Source organism: Lonchura striata, chromosome 12, assembly GCF_046129695.1.
Source record: "Lonchura striata isolate bLonStr1 chromosome 12, bLonStr1.mat, whole genome shotgun sequence".
NCBI classification, from domain to species: domain Eukaryota; kingdom Metazoa; phylum Chordata; class Aves; order Passeriformes; family Estrildidae; genus Lonchura; species Lonchura striata.
In genome coordinates, this window is record NC_134614.1 from 20901966 (window position 1) to 20923245 (window position 21280).

Sequence of the window (21280 nt, forward strand, 5' to 3'; positions counted from 1 at the left end):
TCATAATGAGTCTACATCACTTAATCCAGCAGACTATTCCAATTTATATATGAATTCTTAATCAGAAATGAAAAACACAGGAAAGAATGTCATACCTTGTTGACACCTCTGTTATTTTTTTCACCATCTCCTTTAATTTGTATGTTGATTTGCTTTAGTTTTTATATGCTTTAATTTATATATTTTCTGGTTTTAATGCAAATCCTCACTGAAGGCTGTAGGTGGGGTTTATACACCACTAAGAGACCACAAATCAAAGCAAAGCAGTAGAGAAGTTCTATTTCTTTCTTACAAGTCACCTTAAATAGCTTGTGAGCTGAAGATAAACACTGCTTGATTTTACTCTTGATATTCCTTGTGCTTCTCCCTTGTCTCTTCCCTCAAGAAAACCTCAATCCAAGTTCTCCCCAAAGTAGGATGCCAATTATTCCCTCATGTTTGGCTCCAGTGGCTGTCCAGGCATTTTTGCAGCACAGGAGCTACACTCCATAAAATTATATCCTAGGTGGTGAAACCAGAAGGGAATAAAAAGAATTTAAAATAGTTTGAAATATAAAACAATAATTTATTTTACTTCATTTTACTTGTTAACGTTTGTAGCTAATGATGATTTCATGAAACTGCTTTTATAATTCAATACATTCAAATCTATAAAGCAAACAGTTACTACCATGGGCTTTTCAAATTCCACAAACTGTCTTATATAAACAAATTAGCTGTACATGCACGTTTCTTCAATAGGTTGCAACATTTGCAAACATGCTTTAAAATCCTTTAAAGCTGCATAATAGTGTACTTTGCCTCAGGCTTTTCAGATGAAACCTCTATACTTCTTTCAGAAACCTTAAAGAGAAAAATGTTTAAATGTTGAGCATAACTCTAAAAACTGCTGTTTGATAAATGTTAAATATTACAAGAGAATGATTCTGAGTTTAAACCTTGAGCTAAGTATTGATAAACAGCACTCTGTGTAGAAGTGAAAAACAGCAAAATAATATCACAAAAAATGGTTTCACAAACAAAAATACATATGTGCAGTTGCTCTTGTGGGTTTCTTGCATTTTTTTTTTTAGGTAAAGAAAAGCACGGGTACCTTTTAATATGAATATAGTTTAAGCAAATTACCTGTGTAAGTATGGTTAATACATTTCTGATATTTAAACACTTCGTGTAAAAGGTAACAAGTAAAAAAGTACAATCAGTACTCCAAAAAGCACTGCTAATATTGCCTTTGAAGGAGATGGGCAAGCTTCCTCTCCACTGCAGAATGGAGATCCTGGCACCCACGGTTGTAGAGTTCAGTATTTGAACTATAAACTCAGTGACTGTATCTTATATACAAAAATCTTGCCACATTGAACGAGGCATGGATTCCTACCCCACTGGTAGTGTTTTATGTACATAATTTAGCACTGGGGATTGATTATACAGTAGTCACTGACAGGAAGGAATTGTACACCCGCGTGCCGTCCGGTGACTTCGTTCCGTGGGTTAGCAGTTCTTGGATTGTCATCCAATTGTCAAATATTTTTTTATTTCTCTTCTTCATCATTTTTTTGTGGCTCAGTTCAATGATGTTCATCTCCTTCTTCTCCTCTGCACCTTGCTGTTCCTTTAAGCACTCTAACCTGCTCTGCATCATGAACTCCCGCCGCCTCCTCTGCTCCTTGGCTTTCACCAAGTGCTGCTTCCTCTCCTCCTTGCTCCAGTACCGGCCCATCTTCATCTCGCTGATGGCATCGTCATCCGTGGTCATCCCGCTGCGCTCCTCCTTGATCTTGATGGCCCGTTCCCTCAGCAGCCTGTCCCTCACCGGCCTCTTGGTGATGTAGCGCGTCCCGTCGCTCCTGACCTTGACCTTCCACTCCATCCTGGGCTCGCTCTGGCCCGAGGCCAAGTCCTTGCACATACTCACCAGGCTCATCTGGCTCTGAGCGTATTCCACGGCAGATTTCTGCTGGATCAGCTGCATGTAGCTCTGGTAGTGCTGGGCGTGGGCAGGGATGTGAGCGTGTTTGTAGGGGGAGTGGTGGTAGGGGGACACGAGGGGCTTCTGACCGTGAGTGGGGCTTTTGCTGCCGTCGCCGCCTTTCCTCTCCTTGCTCTCCAGCTGCTTGCCAGGCTCAGGCTCTTTAGCAGAGGCGTGGCACTTACCAGGGCTGGATTCACGGCTCTCTGAGCCGGCACACAAACTCTTTTGGGAGACGTTATAGGCCGCTGCCCCCTCGTTCCCTTGGCAGCCCACGCCTTCCGCCGTTCTGCGCAGGGAATTGTCGGGGGAGATCTCCAGCGTCAGCGGCGTGCTCCGGCAGCTCTCGCCCGTGTTGTAGGCGCTCGAGCTGTCCTTGTCCGACTTCTCGGGCAGCTCGGTGATGTCCGACAGCTCGTGCCTGCGGACGTCGATGCTGGTGTTGTAGTTTCGGAAGCCGCTGTTGTGCAGCATCCAGGGCTCCCGGTACTGCTCCTTCAGCTGCTGCATTTTGTGCGCTCTCACGATGTTCAGGCACTCCAGCTCGATGTTGCGCAGTTCCTCGTTGAGCATCTCCAGCTCTCTGTCGACGCTCTCTTGGTCGCTTTTGCTCATCTCCAGGCTGCTGTTGTGGTAGTACAGACTGTAGGGGCTGGCAGACTTCACCTGGCACTTCAGCTCCAGCAGCTCCCGGAACCGCTCGCACTCATCCACGGGGATGCCGAGGAAGTCAACGTCGGTGCAGTCAGCTGAGATGAAGGACTCGTTGCTGAACTGCATGTCCCCGCTTCCCAGGGTGTCGTGGCTGTAGGTCAGCTTCTTCTGGCTCCCCAAGGTGTTGGAGGAGGTGGTGTGATCGTCCCCGTTGTTCTCCTGCTCGGAGCTCTCGTCGTTGCGGGTGCTGTCGTCCGTGCGCCCCACGCCACTGTCCTTCTCGTGCTGGTTGGACAAAATCGTGGCTGTGTCTGTGGTGCCTCCGTCCTCCTCGTGCTTCTTCTAACAACAGAAACAGCAGGACACAAAGAAAAATTATTGCAAGCACATGAAACATTTCAAGGTGTTTTTTTTTAAATAGTTCTCCTAATCTGTCACTTTTTACACTTTCTGTGTATTATATGGAAAGAGTATTATTAAGAACTCAGAGAAAAGGTGACCAAGCCCTCAACCTGCTGTGGATGTCCTTTGCAGAAGAACCTGAGGTCTGAGTTTCACCTATGCAGCAGCAGTGGTAAAGTCACATTTTCAAAATATTTCTACTCTCACTTAGGTGCAGAAAAATATCCAGTTGTCCTGAAGTGCCTAAGTGAGAGCATGACTCCTCACAACATGGGGATGGCACAGAGTTCTAGAAAACTTTAGGAAAAAAAAAGCTAGGCAAAAATTGAGAAACTGCTTTAATCATAGCAGAATGATGGAGAAGATAAGCCTGTATCTGTGACCCTGCATAATATTTGTAATGTAAAAACCTTTCCTTTGCCTTTTTCCCCTTGTATAGATCTTACTTCAGTCATTTGCCTGAGTTGTCCATTTGGGTTTCCAGGGCTTGGGAGGCTGTTTCTAGTCTGTGCATGCACATCAAATAGGAGATTCTGTAAATCAGCTCTCTGCTGTTCTACCCACCACACACCCAGGACTCCTCTCAGTGACCACAGTGATAAGAGATTTCCAAGAACTGTGATCATGTTGCTGTAAGGGGCAAAGCACAAAAGGTGCTATTTTAAAACATCTTGCTCCCTGAGTTGAAGCTGTGGACAGCCATGTAATATCTTGATTTTACAGAAAGTCCTTTTTCTTTTTTGCCTTGATCTCAGTGTCACTTGAGACACAAAGTGTATTCAGCCAAGCCCAATATTGAATATTGAGTGCAGTGGGAAGTTTGACAGCCCTGCACACCAGAAGGGCAGTACCTGCTGAAGCATGCTGGCAGTAAATTGCATTGCCTGGTGGTGCTGTTCCTCTAACATGTCCATGTGCAAGTCATCCAGAAAATCATTTCTGTCATCATCCATCCATCCCTCATCCAGCTGTGTGAAAAGGGAGGGAAAAAACAAACCAATCGTTGTCAAAAGAATGAAGACTGACATAAATTACTGCTTTTCTTTGTAGACAGTGGTTGGGAAATCTCAGGAGATTCCTTGCTGTGACAGTGCTGCTGTGTCTTGGGAAGAAGCCTGTCCTTGTGCTAAGTGTGGGTATTGACTGGCCTACCTCCTCCCACAGCTGCCTCCATCTCCAAGAGCAGGGTTTTATCTTCAGCAGCCCTCTACATATGAAAAAAATCAGTCTTTTGATCCGTGGAAATACATGTAAGAGCTGAGGCAGTTTTGGGCTGTGCACAACTTGATTAAGACATATAAAAACACTCCAGAGCCCAAAGCTCTTGTGAGGCAGCATCAAACACCAGAAGGAAAATCTGGCTGGGGTCTGTCGGACGTTTTTACTCCCATTCCCAATTATCCCCACGGGAAAGATGAGAAATATCCAGGCTAAGAGGACAGTGATGATCCTGACCCTGTGTCTCCAGGTGCACTGCAAGGGCTGCTCTCCCAGCACCAGGAGCAGAGACAGATCAAACAATGGTGCTCCTGGCTGTTTGTTCAACACCTTTATTGTGCTAATCCCTGCTCTACAAAGGGATCTGCTTCAACCTTTTATTACAGCTCAGGGGACTTCTTGACAGTATTCAAGTACTTTAAGAGACTGTGTATGAAGGGCTAAATAATAGGTGTTTTAATGAATGAATAATCAATAGCTATAGGAATTAGAGTTCAGCATGTTCTTCAAAACTGTGGCTCAAAACCATTCATAATACCTTGCACCGGTGTTTGTAATAGCACTGCAGTACATATAAATCACCAGATGTCTTAGAAATTGAATTTTAATATAAAATATATATGTAAGTACCCTGACTGCTGAATTCCATTATTTTATGCCATATATATGCATGTGCAGTCAAAGTGTAAAATATGGTTTTAGGCAGATGTGGTAGATTTAGACAGGTTAAACAGTTTGAAAGAACTGCTTTCTACAAAACAGCAACTGTTTTAATTAAGACTCAAGTGAGTTTTTTTTTGTTGCTACCATACCTGAATTTCTGGCCTTGCCACAAGCAAGGAGATATTCTTGCTCTCCTCACTGGAGAGAAGTGCCACAGCTTCCTCTCGGTTCTGCACCTCGATGCCATTGATCTTGAAAGAAAAAAAGAGCACCATGAAGGGTTTTCATGGGCACCCCTGGGTGCTGCTGTGCCCAGCCCCATGGACGTGCTTGGCTGGCTCCACACACACATCCCCAGCCTTGTGCAGAGCAGTGCTGGGCCAGTGGGGTGGTTTGGAGGTGTGATGCTGCTCCACCTCCAGCACGGCAGGTGCAGAGCCTTGTTAGGAGGGCAGGAGATGAAGCTCTGGGGTTTAGGACACTGGAATTTTGGGGTTTAGGACACTGGAATCTTGGGGTTTAGGATACTGGAGTTCTGGAGTTTAGGACACTGGAATTTTGGGGTTTAGGATACTGGAGTTCTGGGGTTTAGGAGACTGGAGTTCTGGAGTTTAGGATACTGGAGTTCTGGGGTTTAGGACACTGGAATTTTAGGGTTTAGGACACTGGAATTTTGGGGTTTAGGATACTGGAGTTCTGGGGTTTAGGACACTGGAGTTCTGGAGTTTAGGAGACTGGAGTTCTGGGGTTTAGGACACTGGAATTCTGGGGTTTAGGACACTGGAGTTCTGGGGTTTAGGACACCTGGAGCATCTCCCACACGTACCTGGATAATGCGATCCCCTTCTCGCAGCCGCCCGTCCTTCGCTGCGATGCTGTTGGGATCAATCTGCAAAATAAGATTTAATAAAATTTTAAACTCTGCAGGTTTGGGAGCTCAGTATTCACTTCCCCTATTTCCTGGGTGGTGCATTTCAATGGAAGGTTTTAGATTTAATTATGAGTTTCTTTCCCCAAATTGGTGCAATTAATTTGAAATGGCTCTGCGTGGTGAAAAAACGTTGCTGTATAAAATGCTACTTTTTTTCATGGAAATGCTACTTTTTTCCATGCAAAGGGACAAGGAGAGAGAAACAGGCCCCAGGTGTTTGCAAATAAAAGTATGTGGGTTTTTTTTGTAATTTATATTGTTTCAGGAATAATCAAGAATAAAAATTAAATGGGGAATATATGAAAATACTATGAAGGCATCATCTGAAATAGAACATTGTTAATACAATGAAATTTGACTTCAGTGGGAGCAGGACTGCACTCAGTTTGGAGAAAAGGAAAATAATTAGATTTCTTCCAATTACTGCATTTTGGCTGTTTATTCAGCATGGTACAAACAGAGGATAAATATCTTAACTGCTCAACAATGCAGCTGAAAATACAAATGGTATCTTAGGGAAGGCAGCTCAGTCTTACCTCACTCACATAAATACCCATGTCATCTTCATCATCCGTTCTGTAACAGACAGTGAGGCCAAGCTTGTCCTGGCTGTTCACTCTGTGTAAATCCACTTCCTGAGGTTTAAAAAAAAAAAAAAAGAAGGAAAATAATTGTCAGTTAGACATTGGTGACTGATGGAAGCAATTTTTCAAATGCAATGAAAATATTTTGCTTAAGTGATATAGTGGATGTCTTTTGATTTCACTTGTAGACGAGGTTAACTTACTGAGCAAAACGTGATTATATGCAGACAATCAATACCTGGGACATTTTTGACCCTTCAATCAATAGGAAGTCATTTTGAAAATAGACCTTTTATTGATCTTAAGGAAGAAAAATTACCTATATTTCATGTAGTGCTAAGACTTCAAAGGCGAAAATACTTATAAAGTATGATTTCAATATTTGTCATAGCCGATACATATTTCCTAATAAGCAGGGTAATTCTCTGGCTTTTCAGAAAAAACTAATACTCTATTACTTTAAATTGTATCATTTTCATGAAGTCATGTAATAAATTTCTCAAAAGTGTGACTGAAGATCAATATATTGTCAGCAAAGCATTTGCTATTGGTAATAGAAACATAATAAGCATTTCAGTATCTTGCAAGCATTTGGTTTCAGCAGGTCATGGTGGTCTCATTAATCTCAGAGACATTTAACCCATCTTAAAAATGTATGCTCTTCCTCTACACTTTTTCTTTTTTTTTCCACAAGGAATTCCTGAGGGTTATTTTCTTTTTTTTTTTTTTTTTTTCTCTTCTGTGTTTGTTGCTGCTGTGTGACACTGGTTGGTGGGAAGGGTTGTAAAATCCATGGAGATACCCCCAGGCTGGGGGATGTTCCTGGCTGGTGAGCATCCCTGTGGCACTTTTCAGTCCTGCCTTTTTGCTTGGCAGGGATATCCCGGGGGTTTAAGGTGTTGAACCCACTGACTGTGACTGCAGGGCTGCTCCTGAGGATGCTGCCCTGGGGAGGAAGGGTTTTGCAGCACACACAGAGGTGTGAAAGCACCTGGAGTTTGTTTTTACCTCCTCAGGTGTGAGCGAGGTCCTGCTCCTCCTCAGGCCAGAAAGATCTGGGCTCTGCTGAAAGGGACAAGTGGGAGCAGCCAAAATATCCAGAAGATCCAGAATGTCCAGAATGTCCAGATCCCTGTCCCAGCCCCAGGGCAGACCCTGCACCCTCTGTTTGTGCTTGGACCTGCCATTCCAGAGGAGAAGTCCTGACAACACAGCTCCTTCTTTCTGACATCTCTCTTGCTGTGCCATTTGGAAGGGGCAAGACAATAAAACAAGCTGATATGAATAATTTATCGGTGTGTCTAGCTGACAGCTGCCAAGATCAGCAATCTCGTGTTATTTACTTGTCAACATGTGTAATTTCTTTTTTTTTCCCCCCTAAAGAAGCGTAGCTGTAAATGTCAGTGACATTTCAGCTGGTATTTAAGTGGTTTCAATCAATAGTATCCATGGTGAACTGCTGTGCTTTTTTTTCCCCCCTCTTTTGTTACTTGAAGGTTTGAACACAATACTTTAATAGTGGGGTTTTCTTCACATTTCTAAAGCTTCGGGGCTTTCTAGAGAGGAGATGAGATTCTTCAGAAGAAAGATGAGACAAAGTGGATTCTGTTCTGGTCTCAGCTGATCCTCCAGAATGTCACTGCAGTCAATGGGTTTATCCTGCATTTACCCTTGGAGTGAACTGGGGGTGAGGTGGGAATTTGTGGATTGAGCCTAATTCAGGCCCAGAACAATTCCCATATTCCCTGCATACTTTAACAAAAAAGTTTCATCATCTTCAGGAATGCTTTTATATTGATTTGAAAACATGGCAAGAAATTTGTGCTGTGGCTCATTCTACTGCTTGCCATACTGGCAGTGAAAAAATATATTTATAATGTTAAAAAAAACCCACAAAACCAAACAGAAATATATGGTGACTTTGGCTATTGCTTAAATAGACCCTGAATAACTACAAACTCTTGGAGTGGAAAGAAAAGAGGGAGCAAGATGTTATTTTCATTCTTACTTGCCACATGTTTTTACTAACAATAGCTATTTTTCCAACAGTGTACAACTATAAAGGCTGTAATAATTACAAATAAAGAATGGGTTTATATTTAAATTGTACCATCTGAGATGTGACCTGTGATATACTGGAAGGTAATAAATCATCTGGTAAATTAAATTATATATATTTTGAAAGGTAAAGCGCTATCTGTTGTTTAAAAACACACAGAAATAAAGCAGCAAGAAAAGCTAGGGCAGAAAAAAATTATAGAGCAGGTGTTTAAAACCTGAATTTTTATGAGTAATTACTTGACAGACTTACTCTTGAGTACAATCCCTCTAGTCCTTGGTAGGAAGAGAGAGAGTGGATTTGATGCTACCCAAATATTATAATTTTATGAACTTAAACACAGCAACAGCTGCTTTCTGTAGGTCTTTACGTCAATGAAGTTTTAATATAATCATAAAGGTTTGAAATATTTGAGAGATAAAAGTGTGCAATTCCAGTTGGAGTTGAAGAATCAACACCAGAGTCTTCAAAGCAAAGGTTATTTTCCATATTCAGAGGCAAGTCTGTGTAATGCAGAAATACATGAAAGGGAAAAATGGAAAACTGGCACCTGCAAGTACAGGTATTATGGCAGCTTGAGTAATTGTACCAGGAATTAATTAAACAGAGGAAAATTAATATGGGCCTGGAGGAGTTTAAAAGTGCAAGTCCCTGTGTTTGGAGTGCCACAAAACTTAAAGTTTTGTCTCGGGGGCTGCACCCTGGGCAGTGGAAGGGACACACTGAGGTTATTGCACACCTGCTCTGCAGCCACAGAAAGCAGCTGGCAGGCAGAGTGGGGGAATGCTGGGGTGGGTTAATATGATAAATGTGAAAATCCTGTCTATGACGATTTTTACACTCACAGATAATTCAAATCTGCTTCTTCAGATCAGGTAAAAGTGACATTTTGAGAAATGTTCAAAGGAGGATTTGGATGCTCTTTCAAAATAGTCTGTGCAAGAGAAGTGTCTGAAAGATTATTGGCTCCTCATCAAATGCAGAGCCAGGGAGGGCTCACAGAGCTGGCTGCTGAAATCCATCTGGCATTTACAGCAAGACAAGAAGAAATGAACGTGCCCTGTGACATTATACCTGCAACCACTCATCATAATGAATTAGGAGCAAGTGATAATAGTAAATTAACCTCTATAAGCTCAGAAGATCCTTCATTTGCAGAGGATTATTGAATTATTGTACTGCTGATTTAGAATTATGGCCTGCCTGCAAATTTATAAAACTCAGAGTCCTTCCTCTAACAAGACAGAAATGAGCAGTAGAGATGTGAAATGACAGCAGTGGGTAAGAATAGTTCAGCCACTCAGAAAGCCTCACCCACAGCTTGCATGGTAAGGCTCTGTCCTCCCTCTCTCTGTAAGATGTGCTGGGTTTTTTTTCTGTGCTGACCTCTGCCATACCTAACCAGCAGTGTCCTCCTTTTTGTGCTTCCTTTTGCTACGTTTCACACAGAAAACAGAGCCAGGGAAATAAATATAAAGAACTATACTGCATAAGGCCCTTTCTACTTTTTATCAATTGACCCTGTTGCAGCAGGAGGGAAAATCTTCCTCATGCTTTCTTGAACCTAAGAAAGTAATCTTTGTGTTTGTATTTTCATATCAAAGTGGTTTTCAACACAGGTGAATGGAAAATAATCCCACCCTTTCCCTTTTCAAAGGAGAAAAGCTATAAGCCAGATTTTCTTTCCAAAATTCTCTGCTCTAGAGAGGTAGAACTCTACCTGGAGGCTTCTGTGGCAGCCCAGCTCTGTGATGGGAACTCTCTGTCAGACCACAGAGGCTGGACCAGCTTTAATCACCAGTGGTGCTGGGGAAGGCTGAGGAGAATTGTTTCTCACCCTGATGAAAAGAGGTTTGGGATGGCTCAGTGAGATAACTTGGAGGATGCCAGGCTCTCTGCCAAGCAGACAGGCAGAGCTCCATCACTCAGACCTTTCTCACACGGCACGAGGTGGCGAGGCCAGGCTGAAAACCTCCAGAGAGCTGAGGCAGGACAACCTTTCAGTGCTGCCTTGTGAGCCAGATGAAATGTTTTACCACTTTTGCGTTTGTTCCAAACACAGAACATACAAATATTTGTGTTAGAAAGTACAGCTGTGAAGCTTTTCCAAACCTTTCCATATTCAATCGCTGCCTGAAGCAGGCCAGCTCGGGCTGCAGCTCTTTGTATTCCCAGACACAGCCCTGCCTTGAGAAGCTCCTGATCTGTGCAACTCCCTGCAGAGCTGGAGTTTTCATAGAGAAGAAATATATTCACATAAAAGATGCTTTGAAACACTTTGTAAACCAGGATGGAATAAAAATTGCAGAGTGCCTGTGATGGAGCCTTCCAATTCACATGCTCAGAGTCGCCTCTCGCCTCCCTTGCAAACAAATTATTGGAGAAGTGAAAAAAGTGAAAAGTTTCAACCAAAGTAGCAAAGTACAGCAAAGGGGAGAGCTTGAAACTCTGGTACTCTGCTTTTACTCATGGTTTCCTAAAAGCAGTGGAGTATTAATTTCAGATCTTGAAGCTTTTTTTTTTTTTGTGCTGTGTTCATCTTTTGCTGATCAGCTGTTGTGGTTTCATGCTGGGAACACTGGGAGCTGTGCACTGGGTGGGCAAAAAGCTCTTTGAACGAATTTGGTGTCCTCCTTCAGTCTTCTGACAAGAATGCTTCATTTCTGTCCAAGACTGAGTGAGAGTATCAGAGGGAAATGTCTCAGCAGTAGCAAACATTGAATGTAATATTCATCTCCAAGCTTCATTGACTTTCAGCTAACCATTCTGCTGAGTTCAGTTCTTTCCTTGGAAAGAAAGACCTACATACAAGTTGCATATTGGGAAGGGTGAAGACAGAAAGTCAAATGGGAGGGAACAGGCCCCTTTTTGATGTAGAATGTTCTCCTTTGTAATGTGAGAAAGTTCCACTGAGAGAGCCCTGGCTTGGGCTGTGTCTGACAGCTGGACAGACTTGTTTGAATAAACATATTAATGCATAACACTGCTGGGGAATCCTGGAGTGACATTATTCTTCCTTTATGAGCCTGAAATGACTTCTAGCTGGGCCTCCGTGAAGAATGAATGTACTTTTAATTTATAATAAAATAGGAGTTCACGATCTAGTTCCTCTTTACTTGTGGCATGGAAACTTCAAAAGAAAAGAAATGGTATTTATTTATTTTTGTAGCAGAGAATATATGGCAGCTACCTCTGAGTCATCAATTTTAAGACAAATGTTGAGATAAAACCGAGAATGCAATTTTGGCACCTCAGCAATAGTGCCAGCATAAATTCCTTGCTATGGATATTTACATTGGATGTTTGTTGTGAACTTGGCTATTTCACCTTTTTTGTCTTGTTTGCTTGTTACAAATCACTAACCAGTCAGTTATAGACCATAAAAGTTTAGATGAGGAGCTTCTGATTTAAATTCAAAGCACATTTTATAGACATAGAAACCCAGAAGGCTGACTTGATGGCTTTCTTACTTTCAACATTCCTGCTGCAGTCAATGAAACAGTGCCTTTGTGGTCTTTTAAAACATATCTATCAAAAGGCAAACAAAAAAGCAACCAGCCAGTTGAGTCCCTGTTAGCACTTTGACCTTACCATTGATCACAGTCTTTACAATTTGAACAGGAATCTTTAGTGGGTTTTAAGAAATACTATTAGGCTACAGAGACTTTCCTAATGTTCATCTGCCTGTGTTACTGAGCTGATCACCTTTTGCCATCAAGTACTATATCAATGTCAAAATTATTAATGTTGTGGTTTAAGGCATATTAAGGTTTGGCTACTGGAGTGCATGTGTTTAAACTGTTTTCAGCTCAACTGGTTGACCTTCTAATGGAAGCAATAGAATTTATCCACAATATTAGATTTCCTAAAAAGTAGATTTTGGAAAGATACTGATAAAAAACACTGACTTGTTCTACATCTTCCTTTGAGACTGAAATCTATATTGTATTTGTTTTTATTTAAGAGAGAGGAAAAAGAAAAAAAAAGGCCCTTGTTTGAAAAGTAAGGCCTTGAAGTCTGCTAAGTAGCATTTGTTTTACTGGCACTTTGATTTTATCCTGCCTTTGATTTACGTTTGTATACAGAGATGAATTGCTACCAGATCCGCAGAATTTGAGAACAGCTTGCAAACTTTTTATGGGGTTTTAGTCCTTGATCCTGCAAACACTTTTATAGAAGGAAACAACCTGGTGCTCATGGAAGGACTGAACTCTGCTCCCACTGAAGCTGCTGATAAATCTGCACTGATTTCAGCAGAGCTTCAGGCAGGTCAGCACAGCTTGCTGTGACAAAGTGGTGTTAGCAGGACCAGGATCTAAGAAATCAGAAGTGCAAGCCAGCTAAAGGTACAAAATATTCCCTTAGTCTTGGATGGATCAGCTGGGTCAGACATTGCTGGCTGTATTTAGAACTATTGGGATACTTTGCTACTATTTATTACAAAAAATTAAAAACATTTCACCGGGTCAGTACTGTTTAAGTGTCTTGCAGAGCCTCACAATTTCTGTGCTGTACCTTGAATGGTTGGGAGCAGCCTATTCAAATTAGGAATGAGAAAACTGAAGATGAACTTCTGATGGGATATACAAGCACTAAAACCAAAAGTGATTTTTTAAAAATTTGGCAGGGAAAAGGGCTTACATACTTTCATGACTGGTTCAACTTTTATTATCTGTAATTTCATATATATACATATGTCACTTAAGTAATGAAAAAGGGAGGAACAGCTTAGTATAGTGGCAAATCTATCCTGGCCTTGTCTTGTAAACTTCACATACGTCAAAATTATATGATCAAGAACATCTGTTTCTCAGCCAGGAAATATTTAAGGGAAACTCACACATTTTTACTGTGGTTATGTGGAACAGGTCCTGCCACTCAGCAGAGCTCTTCAGATTTTCAGAAAGCTTAAATCAGTACGCTTACACAGTATTTAATTAAAGGAATCAATGACTTCATTATTTATGTTAATTTGTTAGCTGATGATCATCAGTGCCTGGCTCACAGTTCAACGGAGTGATAAAGGTATCAGCAACTAGTGAACAATGTTATCACAAAGATCTGCTTTGAAAAGTCTTTCCACTTTATGCAATTCAAAGACCTGGAGGTGCATATGGAAATGAAATAGTCACTCCGATTAAGTACCTCTAATTCCAGCTCATCCCGGTCCATTTCTTGATGAATTCCTCCCATGTAGTCATTTGGGTCATAGTATTCATGCACGGATGGATGGCTGGAAAAAAAAAAAAGTATTTTTTAGGACAACACTCTGGACTTCAGTGGAACTTGTTAATGCATTCCAAGCTTGTAGAGGAGATGATGGAGTGACCCCCACACTGAGGAGCTGCATGTGGTTAATTCTATAAGCTACACCACTTACCCCAGTAAGTGTTTGAAATGAAAATTCCATGTATTGTAGGAGGACAGCCTGCTGCTTTTTACTGCTTGAGCTCTCCCACACTTCCACTGCCTTTACTTTGGAAGTTGTAAGCAGTGTGATGCTCTTGTGATCACTGTTTTCTGTGCTGGATTGTTTTATCTGCAGTGAAAGTAAACTCCCTTTAATTCTCTGTTAACTAGATAGTGGCTGAGGCTATTTATGTAACAGCATCTGCTAATTGGCCAGGATAGTCAAGTTGTTAGAGGCAGGCGAGATTAATCTGAATGGAACTGGGAGAAGTGAGAGGAAACACGAGGGAAAAATGATTTCACGGGCTGGGTGACAGCACAGCCAGAGAGCTGAGTGTGGCCCTGGCATGAGAAAAGCTGTGAGGAGGAGGAGGGGACCTGGTGATGCAGCAGCTGGGGTTAATAACTAAGGAACAATATGGAGCTGCTAGGGCTAAGGTGGAATGATGCAGGTGCATTGCAACCTAAATTACAGAATGATAAAATTGTGGGACAATTTGGGGTGGAAGGCACCTTAAGGAAAATCTTATTCCACCCCTGCCATGGGCAGGGACACCTTCCACTAGACCAGGTGGCTCCAATCTGTCTTGGACACTTTCAGGGATGGGGCAGCCATAACTTCTCTGGGCAACCTGTGCCATGGCCTCACCGCCCTCACAGGGAAGAATTTTTTCCTAAATGATTCATCAGGAACGAATCTTTGCTATTTTCTAAGTGCAGTTGGGAAGTCAGAGGTTCTAAAAGCCCCTAGTGCAGATGAGGTTGGGAGGTGCAGTGTTGAAGTCCTAGGAATAATCATGTCCTCTCCACAGACTCCACAGGCTTGCAGTTTGTTCACTGCAAGCTCAGAGCTCCAGCCTTTTGTCAAGTATTTCCACTAAATGGTGCTGCTGTGCTTGAATTTTGAGTGGGCTGGGAATAGGTGGCTGGAACCACCCTTTGAGTACCAGCAGAGAGTCACGAGAGGAGCAGACAGTGCCATGGAGTGGTCCTGGCTCGGTGTGTGAAGGTTGCTGTGCTCTGGAAGTTGCTCAGGATCAGTTCCTGTCTGCAGCCAAAGCCCATTTCCCAGCAGGGCAGGCAGGGATGTCCGAGAGGTGCCCTGGCAGGTTGGGTGCACACCAGTCCTGCTCTCACCACGTGTAGCATCGCCCCAAAACCACGAATGGCTGTGGCTTGACCAGATCAGTCCCTCACACACAGCAGGGTCAGAATCCTTCCCATTCCCTGTCCCTGTGGAGGGACAGTCCCATTCCCTGTGCCAGGATGACAGGCAATCTGCAGGGGCTCCCTGGGGAGCTGTTTTCCTCTCCAACAGCATGTGAGGGCGGGGGTGTGTGTGCCAGGAGATAATTGTCATTTGTATTTGTAAGTACAAAAGCATCAAATTACCATTAACAATAATTAAAATTTGATTCTAAAACATCCACGACAACACTGGTAAGTAATTTTAGTCCCAGAAAATAACTTATTCGAGTAACAGCGCTGCAGGGTTATAATAAAGTAATTAATACACTGGAACAGAATGTAGCAGCTCTTAGCATTACACAATTTATAGCAGCTATAAAAAATAAAGTTAAAACATAAGCAACCCAAAGAGGCAGTGAGAGGAATTACCAAATGCAATAACTTTATCCATCAAATGCCAGCAAAAAAAATGAGCTTTATGAGGCCATGTTGTGACTCAGTGGCATTACTCATGTGAGTAATGTCTCACTAATGTGTAGGAAAAATGAAAATCCTGTGAGTTATGGTGCAGCAGTGGATGGATTCTGGCTACTTCTGGGAGTAGATGTTTACATGTTTCTGGGAGTACATGTTTATATGTTTCTGGGAGTAGATATTTAGATGTTTATGGGAGTACATGTTTATGGCTCAGTGGTGGATGAATCCTGGCTACTTTTTGGGAGTACATATTTATATGTTTCTGGGCTAATTTTTGGAAGTACACGTTTACATGTTTCTGGGAGTACACGTTTATGGCTCAGTGGTGGATGAATCCTGGCTACTTTTTGGGAGTACACATTTACATGTTTCTGGGAGTACACATTTACATGTTTCTGGGAGTACACGTTTATGGCTCAGTGGTGGATGAATCCTGGCTACTTTTTGGGAATACACATTTACATGTTTCTGGGAGTACATATTCACATGTTTCTGGGAGTACATGTTTCTGGGCTACGTTTTGGGAGTAGATGTTTACATGTTTCTGGGAGTACACATTTACATGTTTCTGGGAGTACACGTTTACGGCTCAGTGGTGGATGAATCCTGGCTACTTTTTGGGAGTACATATTTATATGTTTCTGGGAGCACACGTTTAGATGTTTCTGGGAGCACACATTTATGGCTCAGTGCTGGATGAATCCTGGCTACTTTTTGGGAGGACACGTTTACATGTTTCTGGGAGCACACATTTACAGCTTAGTGCTGGATGAATCCTGGCTACTTTTTGGGAGGACACGTTTACCAGCGAGCGAGCTGAGGTTGTGAACTCCTTCTAACACAGCACGTGAGGGAACACCAGGATTTCTGAGGCTCAAGAAGCATCACTTACTCTTCGGGCAGCAGGAAGGGGTCCAGGCCGGGGACGGGCGGGCTGGGCGAGCCCATCTTGCTGAGGGCCATGATGTGCTCGAAGGTGACGTCGGTCTGGGTGGCCGCGTCCACCAGCTGCGGCTCGTGGGCCTTGGCGCGTGGGGCCCTCCGCAGCACCTGCACCACGATGGGCTCCTTGGCGGTTTTGAACGCCTCCACCGCCTGCTCGTGGGTGGCTTTGGATAAATCCTTCCCATTGACCTGCAGGAAGAAAGCAGCAAAGCTCTCAGGGACCCAGGCTCAGCTCCCAGCCATGGAGATGCCTCAAGTTTTAGCGTTCGTATTTCCATACTCTACACTGCAATGGTGTATTACTCCAAACTCCAGGTAAAGTGCCAGCAGCTCTGCTCACAGCTCAGGCACACAGAACAATCCTTTTCCAGCCTAGAACCAGCTCATCACACAGAACAATCCTTTTCCAGCCCAGAACAAGCTCAGGCACACAGAACAATCCTTTTCCAGCCCAGAACCAGCTCATCACACAGAACAATCCTTTTCCAGCCCAGAACCAGCTCATCACACAGAACAATCCTTTTCCAGCCCCAGAACCAGCTCAGGCACACAGAACAATCCTTTTCCAGCCCAGAACCAGCTCAGGCACACAGAACAATCCTTTTCCAGCCCCGAACCAGCTCAGGCACACAGAACAATCCTTTTCCAGCCCCAGAACCAGCTCAGGCACACAGAACAATCCTTTTCCAGCCCCAAAACCAAGGACACTGCTGCAACTTCAGCCCAAAAAGTGCAAACAGGGAATGGAGGAAAGCAACCTGGGAGGGTGGGACTGCATCACCTAGAGCTGGAATTGGACAATGAACTCCAATATGGAAATGGACCAAAACTTATAAAAGTATAAAATCTCATGACACACTGTCCATCTTGGGCAGAACCATGGCCAGGCTCTTGTAGTGCCCAAGGTGTATCCTTTGAAGGCCTTTTAATAAATCCTTACTTTATTGTTTTAGCTCTGTCCAGCCTCTCTTCTAGGTCAGCCTCTTCAGGCATCACCAAGGTGTGAGCAGCCAGTGCCAGGAACCATCCCCACAACCTTGTGCATCTCTCACTTTCCGTTTTTACTACAGTAACTTTACAAATCCTCTGCTCTGCCTTTTATTTTGATAGATTTTACTGGGCTTGTTCTTTGAGGTGAAGCAGAAACCAGCACCCCATTTGTTTCTTGCAGATTAGAAATCCCTCAGCCCTTGTTCAAACACAACAAGTTATTGATTCTCCTGGCGTTTTTCTAGTTTTGGTTTGCTTTTTGGACTTTTTGCCTTTTTGCTGAACAAAACCAAAACTACAAAACTATGTGTTTGTGTCTGATAAACAATTCTTTAGATGAAACATGATGGTAGTACTCAGTCACAGCAATAAAAAACTCCATTTTTAGAGTAGTGGATATAAATAACAGGAGACATGCCAGGCCATGGAACTGGGGGGCTGAGCAGAGAATTCACACACTGCACTACATACAACTATAATCCACATTTAGTCACATTAAAGTGGGGCACCTGAACAAGAACATTACTCAGCACAATAACTGAATTTAGCCCATATTTAACATATTGCCCAGGGCAAAAAACTGGCTGATATAAAGAGGGTTAACATGAGTGCAGAATAGATTGAAAAGGTTAAATTCCTGCTGAATTACCTTGTGCAACTAACACTTTTCCCCTGCTGTCATCTTGAGTTTGCCTTAGAGAGGTGATGACACCAGGATTTTTGTGAAGCCAGCTGAGAGGGGAAGGTGTTAGCATGACATTTACATCACACAAACACTTGCACTGCACATTGCTCCCAGTAATGCACAGCATGTAAAGTTTGGCCTGGTCAAATTAAATATCATTAACTCGCCCAATTGAGCAGATTACTTTAAAACAGTTTGTACAGCTGTAAAATTAGGTTCAGCGTAATGTTTTCTCTGGAAAAAGGAAATGCTGATTATGCTTTGAGTTTTATTATTTGCTGCAAATTAAATGTTGCACACTTTACTGTGTGCATCCTAATTTTTTTTTTTTTTTTTTTTTTGTATAACAAAACCCAACAAGCAATCAGAACAAAAGAATATAAACTGCAGTGTATAATGTTTTTCAGAAATGTGCTCAGAATAACTCTTGAGCAGGAAACTATTTATGAAGATCCTTTCTCCATCTTCATAGTAAAACCGGTTAAAATCCTGCAAAGGACAGATTTCCAGTTCATTCTCAAATGCTGTAATAACCTGGATTACAAACAGTTGAGTACAGACCTGCATTTTAATTTTGGTTCCTTAGGACACTTTTATTTCTGTAAATCCATGGACTGGCATCCTCTTTGTGCTCTCCTATGCAATTGTTACACAGAAAATCATAACTTCAAGGACAGGTTGATGTCATGCAGGGAACAGGCTGTAGTAGCTGCACTGTGTCATAAATTCTTACTACAGGAATTGTTTCCAAGTAGTTTCCTGACTGTGCTGTCTGCAAGCTGATAATGCCATGAAAAAGAAAAGTGCTGCACAGCCAGGAAGAAGGACATGGGACCAGATTTTAGAACTGGGGTGATGAGCCAGCTACATTTTAATCTAAACCCTCTCCTGCTGCAGAGGGACCTTGTGTAGAAAAGGTTTGTGACTTTCTGGAATTTAGCTTCCAGTCGGTAAATTGATTACTCTACAAGCAGAACTATATTTGATGTGTATATGATTTTAAAGGATGGGTTTGATAGGATGGCAATGATTACAGTGAAATGGAAGCATAAGTCACTGCACAGCTGTTGTTATGGGTTTCTTAGCCCACTCCAAAGAAATGGTTGGGGATTTTGTCTTTAAGAATTAATATTTCTATGAGCTGTGGCAGCACCCACATCATGTTAGGCAAACAATCCTCTGGACAGTAGCTGTCCACATGACAAATAGTTTTGGGGTCATTCTGTGGATTCCTTGCAAGAGATGATTCCTAAACTCCAGCTGAGTGGAATCCTTTCAGCTCTGCAGGCTCCTGTTCTGACCAGCAGCCTTGGCCACTGTGGTGATGCTCATCTATGAGACGTGGTCAGAACTGCCCTAACAAATGATGAAAGAACACACAGTGACACAAAAAATGCACTTAAAAGTGCTTTACAGCAGGGAATTACATTTCTGAATATGGTTCCTAAAAACCTGCAGCAAGTGTCATAATATGTGGTAAATACTGAGCAGTGAATAGTTTGCAATTACTTTTTGTTTAAGCATTTTTTAAGCATTTCTTGTCTCAGCACACCAATAATATCATTTTCCATTACAGGGAAATAAGGAAGGCAGTGCTAAATATTTGGATAATAACAAGCAGTAATTCCCCAGTCTGCTTGTGCATGACAGAGATAAATTGCTTTTTAGTCTAGAAAAAGTAGCAGGTATTGGAATTTTATTTTTAGCAGCACAGAAATGATGCAGAAGAGAAATACACTGGGTTGATCTCAATGGCCTGATTTCTGGTGTCTGTGTTGAGTCAGTACTTGTGACTAATCCTGATTCTAGCAAATAGGTGATACTAATGTGCTTAGTTTCTATCTGGAAAATTTGTTACAATTGACAAATAATCATTCCCAGTGATTAAAAGCCAATAAATACATATTAAAAGAAATAAATTAATAAATCTGTACCGATTTGCTTTGCTAAAAAGAAAGGGGTTTTATATTCTAGACTTTATTCCTAATGCTTCTGAATTGTGCTCAGCAATTTCTTTCCTTATAAACAGTTACATCTGAAATAACACAGAAAAAAAAGAAATCCATGCACATGAACACTTCAGAAGACTGCCAAAAACGACAAACATGCCTAATTTCTGAGGAACATGCCATGTGACAGAGACAATGGGATCTTTCATGGCACAAAGGATGGATAAATTAACTTGTCTGAAAGGGTGAAATGCTTAGCTTTTGGACCTTCTTAGCATTGGAAGTATACTGAATATAGAGAAAGCTGTAGATAAAATGCAGTGACTGGAGCAAAACTGAGCTGAATTGACTTGGGTGAAATTTGTGGTGCAGCCAGATAGTGGCTGCAATGAGGCAGGGACACAAATACTCTGTATGAACAGCAGACAGTAAATAAGGAAGGCATATTTGATTTTTTTTTAATAGAAGCTATGAAATGATTATGAAATAAAATAGCATTTACAGTATTTTATGTTATAGTATATACTGTATGTTCTTCTGCACTAAAGTAGGCTGGAGAGAGGACTAAGAAATCTATAGATGCAGCAAGAAATCTATAGATAAAGATGGCATAATCCTGTCCTGGAGGTCTGTGTCTCCTGGAAGTTTTAATACTTGGAATGAAAATAAAATAGTCACTTGAGCATGATCTGATGCTCACTGGAGTCAAGAGGTGTTTGGCTTTTGCAATGCCTCAGCTCAGGCTCTGACTGAGAGAGGACATTAACAGCAAATCAAGAAGTTGAGTGTGCCACCAGCATTCCATGGCCAAACTCAGATAATGGAAAAGAAAATTCTGCCATGGTCTATTAAGGTAGAAGTGATGTGTATTTGTAATTGAGAAAATGAGGGATGATGCCCAAAGGCAGAACAGGGGAACCCATGGCACAAATCCAAACAGGTGATCCCAGCAAACAAACAGAAGAATGTCTTAAACTCTCATTTTGATCATGGAGGTCTCATTAATTCCTATACCCAAGAAGTAAATGGTCAGAAAAATAAACAGGAATTAAAATAAACAGAAAAATAAACATGAAAAAATCTAATATGCTGTTTCTGGCCCCAAATAGAAGCAGCAGAACTTCATTGAGGAACCCTAAATATCAGGTGGAATTGCT

The 21280-nt window shown here is 42.1% G+C and overlaps 1 protein-coding gene across 2 annotated transcripts in view; it reads right to left on the reverse strand.

The window, feature by feature from the left end:
• Positions 1 to 541: 541 nt before the first annotated feature.
• The window catches only part of PDZRN3 (PDZ domain containing ring finger 3), a 133756-nt gene continuing 113017 nt past the window's right edge, over positions 542 to 21280 (reverse strand). For both annotated transcript variants that reach the window (XM_021538961.3, XM_021538962.3), the window contains 7 exons: positions 16447 to 16688; positions 13626 to 13713; positions 6374 to 6472; positions 5733 to 5795; positions 5056 to 5157; positions 3877 to 3993; positions 542 to 2965 (listed from right to left, as the gene is read on the reverse strand). In XM_021538961.3, coding sequence (XP_021394636.2) covers positions 1424 to 2965; positions 3877 to 3993; positions 5056 to 5157; positions 5733 to 5795; positions 6374 to 6472; positions 13626 to 13713; positions 16447 to 16688 — 2253 coding nt within the window. In that variant the 3' untranslated portion in view covers positions 542 to 1423. The remainder of the gene's footprint in view (positions 2966 to 3876; positions 3994 to 5055; positions 5158 to 5732; positions 5796 to 6373; positions 6473 to 13625; positions 13714 to 16446; positions 16689 to 21280) is intronic.